This window comes from Prionailurus bengalensis, chromosome E1, assembly GCF_016509475.1.
Source record: "Prionailurus bengalensis isolate Pbe53 chromosome E1, Fcat_Pben_1.1_paternal_pri, whole genome shotgun sequence".
NCBI lineage: Eukaryota > Metazoa > Chordata > Mammalia > Carnivora > Felidae > Prionailurus > Prionailurus bengalensis.
Window position 1 is genome coordinate 39,300,601 of NC_057347.1, and position 10,271 is coordinate 39,310,871.

The 10,271-nt window shown below is 39.7% G+C and overlaps 1 protein-coding gene across 1 annotated transcript; it reads right to left on the reverse strand.

Annotated features, from left to right (window-relative positions):
• Positions 1–4,532: 4,532 nt before the first annotated feature.
• LOC122485515 (keratin, type I cytoskeletal 26-like) lies at positions 4,533–9,945 on the reverse strand. Its single transcript, XM_043584386.1, has 8 exons — positions 9,462–9,945; positions 8,918–9,000; positions 8,375–8,531; positions 8,091–8,252; positions 7,880–8,005; positions 7,072–7,289; positions 5,747–5,814; positions 4,533–4,703 (listed from the first exon to the last, which is right to left on the reverse strand). The coding sequence occupies exons 1-8, from the start codon at positions 9,888–9,890 to the stop codon at positions 4,549–4,551; spliced, it is 1,398 nt and encodes a 465-aa protein (XP_043440321.1). The 5' UTR covers positions 9,891–9,945; the 3' UTR covers positions 4,533–4,548.
• Positions 9,946–10,271: the final 326 nt, after the last annotated feature.

The window sequence follows — 10,271 nt, forward strand, 5'->3', positions numbered from 1 at the left end:
CTCTGAGCAAGCATCAGCACAGAGCCCGATGTGGCTGGCACTCGAACCCATGAGCTGTGAGATCATGACCTGAGCCGAAGTCGGACGCTCAACCGACTGAGCCACCCAGGCACCCCCATATCTCTTCTTTGGTGAGACATCAGTTCAATTCTTTTGCCCATTTATGTATCGGATTATTTTGCATCCTTACTATTGAGTTATGAGGATTCTTTATGTATAAGAATCTGGATACAAGTACTTTATCAGATAAGTGATTTGCAGGCATTTTCTCATAATCCATGTCTTTAAATTTTTTTTAAGTTTTATTTACTTAAGTAATCTCTACATCCGATATGGGGCTCACATTCACGACCCCAAGATCAAGAGTTGCACACTCCTCCGACTGAGCCAGACAGGCACCCCTTGTCTTTCCATTTTCTTAAATAGTACACATTTTTCACATTGATGAAGTCCAAATGAACATATATATATATGTATTTTTTTTCAAATTATGCTTTGGGTGTCATATGTAGTGAATTTATGTCTAAACCAAAGTTATAAAGATTTTTCTCCTATGGTTTCTTCTAAAATTAAAAAAAAAGTTATTTTGAAATAATTATAGGTTTACAGAAAAGTGCAAAAAATGTGCAAAGAAATGTTCAGGGAGGTCCTGGGCAGCCTTCACCCAGGCCCCCAGTGCTAAAACCTTATATAACTGTAGTACTTTTAAAACCAGGAAATTGACATTCATATAACCCATAGCATTTATTCAGATTCTGCCAGTTGTACACACATTTATTTGTGTGTGTGCATGCATATGCACGCATGTGCAGCTCTATGCAATTTTATTACATGTGCAGCCTCATGAAATCACCACCGCAATCAAGATACCTAATTGTACCATGTTCACAAGACCCTTGCATGCTAACCCCTTTATAGTCACACCTACCCCCTCCCTCCCAATCTCTAACCCCTGGCAACCGTGAATTTGTTCTCCATCTCTGTAATTATTTTATGTCACAAATGTGCTATAAATGCAATAATGCAAAATGTGTTCTTATGGATTTGTCTATTGCTTCTTTCTATTCTATTAGTTTTTCTTCCTGTGTTTTGAAGTTTTCTTGTTTAATATATTTAGGATTGCTTTTTCTGATAGTAATACAACCACTCGTGATTTATTAAAAGTAAATTAAAACTTATTTTTAAAAATTAAGATATATAATTCATATATACCATCATATTAAGTTTCAGATATATGACATAATGGTTCCATATATGTATATATTACAAAATGATCACCAGAGAGTAAGTCAAGAACATCCATCACCCCACATATTCACAAATTTGAAAACAATTTTTTGGATTAATGTTTATATGATGTGTCTTTTTCCATCCTTTCACTTTCAGTCTACCCGTATTTGTTCTATTTGAAGTGAATCTTTTGTAGACAGTATATACGTGAGTTGCTCTGTAGAGAAACTCGTGCACATGTCATAGGTACCATGTACAGAATGTTTATAGTAGTATTGTTCATACTAGTCCCCAACTGGAAACAATTCAACAGAAGATAGCACAAGTTGCGCCAAATATTTAAAAAGTTTTGCCAAGCGGGTGGTTGTGTAATGGCGTCTCATGTGGTTTCCGCTTCCATTTCTCTGATTGCTGGTGAGGTTGAACACTTTTCATACATTTACTGGCCATTTAGGATTTCTCCTGGCACACTGAAGATATCATTCTACTCTCTTCTGGATCCCAACTGTTGAGAAGTTGGCATTCATTCTTGCTGCCACTCATTTGAAGGTAATCATTTCCCCCCATTTGCTTGACTTCAAAGATATTCTATTTGAATCGAACAATGACGATTTCATCAGAGACGTGACCATAGCTTGTCAGCTAAGAGTGGCGGCCCTGGAATTGTAGCCCTGGGTGCAGATCACACCACTGGGTGAATTTGAACACATGGTTTAAACCCTTTAAATCCCAGTTTCCTTATTGGTAAGATTGTGGCTTTCTTTTTATCTTGTCTTTAGCTTTACTTTGATCTGATCCATGTGTATTTCATTTTATTTCGATGTGTAGGACTTTTAATCTGTGAACTGGTGTCTTTCATCAGTTCTGGAGAAATTTCAGCTCCTACCTCTTCAACTGTTGTCCTACCCCAATTGTCTCTGTTTTATCCTTCAGGAAGCCAGAAAAGGTTTACTTTCTCTATTCTGACTTTAAACCAATTGCTAGAGGTAGATCTAGGGCCTGAAGCTTATCCAATTTTTGGTCTCCGATGGTAGTGCTGCAGAGGTACTATAGGAATTAAAAGGCAAACCTATATTTGAATAAAGTGTTACTTCCGTTAAGGAAAATTTGCTGTTCCCTCCAGGGTAAAGGAACCCAGTAGTATCCTGATAAGCATGTGGTTAGTTTTCTTTCTTAAAAAATGGTACCGGGGCGCCTGGGTGGCACAGTCGGTTAAGCGTCCGACTTCAGCCAGGTCATGATCTCGCGGTTCATGAGTTCGAGCCCCGCGTCAGGCTCTGGGCTGATGGCTCAGAGCCTGGAGCCTGTTTCTGATTCTGTGTCTCCCTCTCTCTCTGCCCCTCCCCCGTTCATGCTCTGTCTCTCTCTGTCCCCCAAAAAATAAATAAACGTTGAAAAAAAAATTAAAAAAAAAATGGTACCATCTCAAGGACTCCATTTTTATGTCTGCTGATAACAGGTCAGTAGCTTGACCAGCCTGAGAGAGAGGGATGTCACGCACATGTACTGAAGTACAGCCTCCATAATGGCCACTTTGACAGTGGGCTTATTGTGCAAGCTCATTGTGAAGAGGGAGCCTGGCTGACCTCCATGAATCAGCTTGTCCACGTAGTTATGGAGCTCTTTCTCTGGGGTGGATGTTCTGTAGAGGGCGTTAAAATGAGTCACAAAGAGCCATATGTCTTGTGCTCACTCCCAGAGGAATGCAATTTTCATAACTTATGGACCTGTCATATGCGAACATTTCTTATAGGAATTGTGCAAAAATAAAATTTATAAAAATTCTAGTGTATAAGGAGCATAAAGCAGTACTGAAAATAACAAATATGTTGCATTACCCATTATATTCCTGACAGGAGGAGATGTTTGTCTTTAGCAGGCATTGGTGAAAATGAATTCTCTACAGTTTTACACATCTGATGAGTTAAAAGATTCTCCATAGACTAGCTTCTGGCTCCATGCACTTCATACCTTGTATCTTCTTCTGTTATCTACATATTTCTGGTGCTATGTGCTATAAGATACGTTCATATTACAACTTGCAGCCCTGTGCCTTTATGAAATGACACTACATGGGCATGGTGGGCAGTGGGAATAGTCCTAGAAGCCTCCCATGGAAATGATGAGAAGCTCATTAATATATTCCACGATGTTCAATTCAACTGTCTTTGGCTTAAGTCGACTTTATGTCCATATGCTTACAATAAGTTAGTTCATGTCTGCTAATATGCCTGGCTAATTGCATCCTTTACTTTCCCTCAAATGTTACATTTATATAATAAATTGTATGGTCACCCATCTCAGACATGATAGGTCACCCCCAGACATGAGGGAAAGTGATAGAGGAGAAATTGGAGTAGAGATAGCAGACTTAACCAATGGTGCTAAAATTATCTTAGTTTTGCACAAATTTTACAAAAATGGCTATACAGATATAATTCTAGGGCCCTTCCTGTGCTAATGAGGGACCCTGAGGCTTATGCATCATCACTGTCATGGTAAATTCACCTGTCAATATCCCTGCCCTCAGCCTGGTCCACCATCCTACTTGGTTCTTCTAAGTCCTGAATCTTTCCTGGATTCTATGGGGTCAGTTAGTTCCTTGAACATGTTTTTGTTGTTGTTGTTGTTGTTGAGGCTTCTTCCACCATTCTGAAACAATAGGCTTTCTCCACTGTGGTAGGAGCAGACAGATGAAGGTGCTGCAAAATGGAAAGACAGCTATCCGGATTCAGATTCAACAAACTAACATTAACTGATCGCCCATGCAGGCTAGCCATTAAAAGGTGAGCAAATCCCAGGGATCAATGGGGACACTCTTCTTCCCATCCATGGAAACCCAAGGACATCTACTCACTCACGTAGCGGATCAGGGACAGATTTGGGACCAGAGATTAGGGCTAGTGCTCTTTCCAACTTATCTTGTCATGAACTGAAGTAAATGTGACTGTGTGAGGCACTTTATTTTACCAGAGAATCCTTAGATCTGTCACATTAGGATCAACTGTAGAAATTCAAAAGCACCAGACTCATCAGAAAAAATTGCAACAGAAAACATTTTTAATGAATGGCAAAAAAAAAAAAAAAAAAAAAAAAAAAGTCCCCTGTGCTAGAAACAAAACATTGAGATGGAGCAAGATTTCTCCTTCTTCTCAGAAAGATTACATGGAAAGAACATGAGAAAAAGAAGAGTAGAGAAGGAAACCAAATTCTAGCCCTTGCATTTTTTAAGAACAGAAATAAATTATTTCCTTGGGTTATTTAGTCAATGGGATTCTGCAGAGGCAGGCTTTTTTTTTTTCTTTATAACTTGTTTTCTCACTTTGGTGCTTTAGAAGGTACTCTTTGCTCCATTGTAATGTTGCTTATTTTGGAGGATTTTTCTTCAACTGAGTGGACCCTCAGGGAAAGGACATTGCCAAGTTGATCTAGTTCCTCAACCACTGTTTTGACGACAATTTCTTCTTTTGAGTCTAAAATAAAATAAATGCAAATCTAGTACTCATTCTTAACGGGTTGAAAGATACTTAGTCATTAATGGTAGGCTTTTAAAAGTCGTATTTGTTGGGCACCTGGGTGGCTCAGTTTGTTAAGCGTCCAACTTTGGTTCAGGCAATGATCTCATGGTTCGTGGGTTTGAGCCCCGCCATGGGGCTCTGTGCTGACAGCTCAGAGCCTGGAGCCTTCTTTGGATTCTGTGTCTCCCTCCCTCTCTGCCCCTCCCCTGCTTGCACTCCATCGCCCTCTCTCTCTCTGTCAAATACAAACATTAAAAAAATTTAAAAATAAAAATAGTGTTTGTAAGTTTGCAGTAAATTGAGATATAATACTGTGTTTGAAGCCTATGCAAGGCCCAGAACTGCCTTATACTTGCCACTGTTTTTAGAACAATGAGTGTTTAAGAGTGTGAACAACCTAAGTGTCAGGCAGGTACTGGCCTGGAGCAAGTAATGTCTTCTTTTTAATACCAACCTGCCCTATTTTTTGTGGTTTAAAATAAAGTAGCTCTTCCACCAAAGCACTGAAACTGGGAAAATAATAAGTCCTAGGTAAGAAAAATGGAGATTGAGTCCCCATTTCAGTAAGTTTATAATTTGACCACATCTGTTCTACAAGAATATAAAATACAAACATTAAGAACTTCCATAAAGACCCCTGATTCCTTCATTGGCTACAAGTAACCTTAGAAACAATTTTGTATATTTTTTATTAAAATTTTGTTTAATGTTTATTTATTTTTGAGAGACAGAGCATGAGCAGGGGAGGGGCAGAGAGAAAGGAAGACCTAGAATCTGAAGCAGGCTCCAGGCTCTGAACTGTCAGCACAGAGCCTGACCCAGGGCTCGAACTCGGGAGCTGCAAGATTGTGACCTGAGCCAAAGTCGGAGGCTTAACCGACTGAGCCACCAAGGCACCCCAATTTAGAAACAATTTGATTTAGTGTACAAATAAGTAACTTATTAAAACTGCTGCTTTTGAAAAGATTTATACCAAGTAAAAAAAAAACCTTCTGTACCTTTGACTTGATTTTCGGAATGTATTGGCCCACGTCCTTTTGATTTGTAACATATGGACTTGCTTTTTCTGTGAAGAGAAGAGTAAATTGTTGCTTTTTTTTTTTTCTTTCACAAGGAAGCTCATAAATACCTATGAATTGGGAATAAAAGTTTCGGTGTTCTAGTTTCCACAAAATTAAATTCCTCTTATGCCTAAGAGACATATAAGTAAGCCTCTCATGACCTCAATGTACTGAAGTAGGAAATTAAATGAATGTTTATGATAAGAAATTCCCTTGTGACCAGCTATTTTCTCTTTTGTCTCCCTATCCGGGGACTACAAGTTTTCACTCTGACTTTTCAGTCAATCGCCTGGCCAATGAACATGTTTGGGGTGCCACAATGCAGAAGGCGCTGGGCTAGCTGCTATAGAAAATGTAGAGTGATGACACAAGCAGTTTATACCATTGAAAATAAAGTACATGCATGTAAGAAGTTGTCTGGAAAACAGCATGAAAGATGTAGTAAAAGAAGTGAATAATGAACGGTGTAATGAGCCCTTAGTTTGAAGGAGGGAGCATCACTGTTGAGTTCCTATGAGAATAAATTGTAGAGGACTGACACTGGCCTTGGAAGATGCATGAGATAGAACTGACTCCCGGTGTGACCACAGGCAAGCATTTAGCAATAGCCACTGATTACCAAGTCCCCTTCTGTGTGCAAGCCACTCTCGTGAGCACTTCACTTACATAGTGAAGCGCTATGGTCAAGAGTAAAGAGTGTGGTTTTGGTGTTCTCACAATCTTACCAATAAGGAAACTGGGATTTAAAGAGTTTAAGCTATGTGTTCAAATTCACCCAGTGGTGTGATGTGTGCCCAGGACTACGATTCCAGGGCTATTGCTCTTGGCTAACATGCTATGATCACTTCCCCAATGAAATCGTCATTGTTCCTCTTTCAAATGAAAATGTAATAACCCACCTAAGACAGGGTGCACGTGTGGTAACTGGTGAAGTAACAATAAAATAGAGTGTGTTATGGGACATGTGCTTCCCCAGTAAATCATAGAAGGCAATTTTCCACTTGGAGTATAGGAATTGTTTAACCTTCGGTATTTAGATGTCCTGTTATTATAGATACACACCCTTTATGTACTTAGATATTTGATTTGGCTTACACATGGCTGCGTGTTTTCATTTCACTTGGATGCAGTAATAAATTCCCAAGACCACAGTGAGTATGATCCTTAGAGTAGGAAATTCTAGAATATGATACTGGCACACATGTGATACCGAGCAAACCCAGTGGACGTGAGATTAATTTTTTTCACAAGTTAGTATTTACCTTTCTTCTCCATCTAGTAATTTGCAATACGTTTCTATTTCTTTTTCTAAAAATATTTTGATATCTAGAAGCTGTTGGTACTCCAGCTTCTGGCCTTCTGTTTCTGTGCGAATCTGTTGCAACTCTTCTTCCATTGCCCCAATCTGGTCCTGGATCTGCTGGAGCTGGAGGCAGTAATTACCTTCAGTTTCAGCCAGGGAGCATTCATACGAATGTTTCTGGAAGAAGAATAAAGCCAGGCTTGCATGGACAGTAGATAGTGCATTCATATTTAAAACATTCTCAAGGTGGAAAGAAGCATTTATATGAGGTCTAAATCCTTTCAGTTGAAAATCTGCATTAGCCAGGGGTTTTTTGTTTGTCTGTTTGTTTTTCAAACAAACATTTTCTCTCCATTGAGAAAGTTTAATTTTTAAACTTTGGTATTGGTGAGTCAGAAGTCTATGGGGGGCGCCTGGGTGGCTCAGTTGGTTAAGCGTCTGACTCTGCATTTTGGCTCAGGTCATGATCTCGTGGTTCGTGAGATGGAACCCCACATTGGGCTCTGTGCTGACAGTGTGGAGCCTGCTCAGGATTCTCTGTCTCTCCATCTCACTCTGCCCCTCCCCTGCTTGTGCACATGCGCTCTCTCTCAAAATAAATAAATAAAAAAGGAGTAATGTTTTATGGACAACATTCTTATTATTTACTACATTTACCACATTTTATACTTTTGGTTATATGTAATTAGTTATATATAGTTAGTTAGATGTGTGTTTGTTCATACATATACACACACTCATTCAAATCAATGGTGACTCTTACGAACCATGGCCACGAGGGACTGAAGTTCTATTTCCAAGGTTTGCAGATTGCGTTTCAGCTCCATCAGCTCATTTCTGGCTGTGGTGGCTGCTCCTGAATCATCAGAAATCTGTTGTTGCAGTGAGGCACTCTGTAGCATAATCATCAGAAGGGTTAGTGAGCGGCTCGATGGTCTACTGACCAAGCCCTTGGTCTGTGATTGGCCACAGATGTACCTTTTCATTAAACCAGGCCTCCGTGTCTTTGCGGTTCTGCTCAGACAAGTCCTCATACTCGGCCCTCATGTTGTTCAACAGGACAGTTAGGTCCACGCCTGGCGCTGCGTTCACCTCCACATTCACATCCCCCCCAGCTGCGTACTGTAGGACATTCATTTCCTGGAAAAAGGATCAGTCTTAACACTCAAGGAAGAATTTTGATTGATAGTCCACCTCTGCTCTGAAGTGGACAGAGGACTGAAATCAGGTCATATCTGAACCTACCCTGCAGGGTCCCTTACCTCCTCGTGATTTTTTTTAAGGTATGCCAATTCCTCACTGAGCGTTTCAAACTGTATCTCGAGGTCGGTTGTACAAAGGGTCAGCTCATCCATAACCCTGTGAAGACCATTGATGTCGGCCTCTACACTCTGGTGTAGAGCAAGTTCATTTTCATACCTGAAAGGTTATTAAAGCGCTTGAGAATTGTAACCGTAGGCAGGTGCAAAGCATAACTGTTTCCAACATGTTGTATAATGAAGGATAGGATGTTCTATGCATGCCCCTGAGGCTTATTGCATAGGCAAATTGGAATCCCTACTGATTTATAATGAATATTTTGGAAGAGTTCTTTATTCAGAGTTTTTATCATCCAATGTGCTTAATCATTGAATTAAAACGTTGTTTAAAATTTATGATCGCTCTTTTTATAAGGGTGCATTTAATTTCTTCAGGGATTTAGTCTGATGTCATAAAAACATGTTGGCTTTTAAAGCAAAATGTCTGTTTTTTACTCCAATGGTCGTATTTACCTTTATTACAATTAATTACGTTATTTCACCTACTTCAGCCTGAAGTCATCAGCAGTCAGTCTGGCATTGTCATTTTGCAGAATAATGCTGGCATTACAGGTGGCCATGGAAATAACCTGAATAGGGTAGATTGTGCAAAATGTTAAGTGCTGAAAGTCGAGGGAGAGTCCAGAATTTAAATGTGATTCTTAATCTTCTCAACCCATCAAGTATCTATTTTAGTATCATTTTTTCCACATTAAAGGAATCTGGCTTTATCTTCAGATAATGAATGTCCAGAGCTTAAGAGCCAAAGTGTAAGCTTTTACAATCACAGATACTTTTATTTCTCTTGATCAAAAAATATGAGCCAAATATAAGATCAATAAAGCAATTATATCCATTTTGAAACTATTTGTCTATGATTTTTTTTTAATACTACAATTATTTTTTCCACTTACTGCTTTAAGCACTGGGAATGGAGAGTGAGCAAATTCTACATCATGCAAAAATTTTAAGCACATTTCATATTTTGTTTTTTTTTTTAGTGTATATACACCTAGAGTCTCATAAAAGTATGCAAATCTATATTTCTTACCTGTCTCTTAAGATCTTCAATGACTGAGAAATATCTCGTGTGGTCATGATCTAGACCCCGGCAAGAACCGGGTCCGTATTTCTCGTACCAGGCCTTGATTTTCTGCTCCAGGTCTACGTTTGCCTCCTCGAGGGCTCGGACGTGGTCCAGGTAGCATGCCAGGCGGTCGTTGAGGTTTTGCATGGTCATCTTTTCATTCCCGGAAAGGAGGCCATGCTCATTTCCAAGAAAACCAGCAGAGAAGCCCCCACCACCATTACAGAAACCTCCACCAGAAGAAATGCTCCCAAGAGTAAAAGAAAGGCTGCTTCCGGCTCCAGACCCACGGCATGCGTTCCCAGCCCCGAAACCTGGACCTCCACCAGACAGCCGCCCTGGGCCAGTTCGTGAGCAGACTCGCCTGGATCCACCAGAAAGTTGAAAAGACATGGCAATAATACAGCGGAGCGACCCTTTCTCAGCGAGGAGCGAAGCAAAAGTACACCATCCATAGCCGGGATCTCCATTGGCCTTTTATAGGAGTCTGTAGGTCATTTCAGTCTTGACTGTTTCAAGCTGTAATAAAATATTACTTGCTCCCTAATTGTTGTTTTTCATAATTGGGTGATTTTTAATAGGGTCCAGTCTGTAGGTAGAAAAGTGCCCCCAGGATATCTTGGTCTATGAAAAAGGTACCAGGTCGAGTAATACTAAATCATAGTTTCAAAGGTCAAAATTAAATATGAGTACCCATATCTTTTTTTTTTTTTTGACTTCTGGAGGAGAGTCTAGTGTTTTTTTTCCCCCTTAGACAATAAAGAATTAATAATT

Bases quoted from the DNA above. Each gene is read 5' to 3' on its own strand.
- LOC122485515 (XM_043584386.1), bottom strand. From the start codon at position 9,890: ATGTCTTTTCAACTTTCTGGTGGATCCAGGCGAGTCTGCTCACGAACT. The intron at 9,001-9,461 runs GTAAGAAATATA...TACCCTATTCAG, and splicing joins TTGAAGATCTTAAGAGACAG to GTTATTTCCATGGCCACCTG. The intron at 4,704-5,746 runs GTACAGAAGGTT...ATTTTATTTTAG, and splicing joins TTCCGAAAATCAAGTCAAAG to ACTCAAAAGAAGAAATTGTC.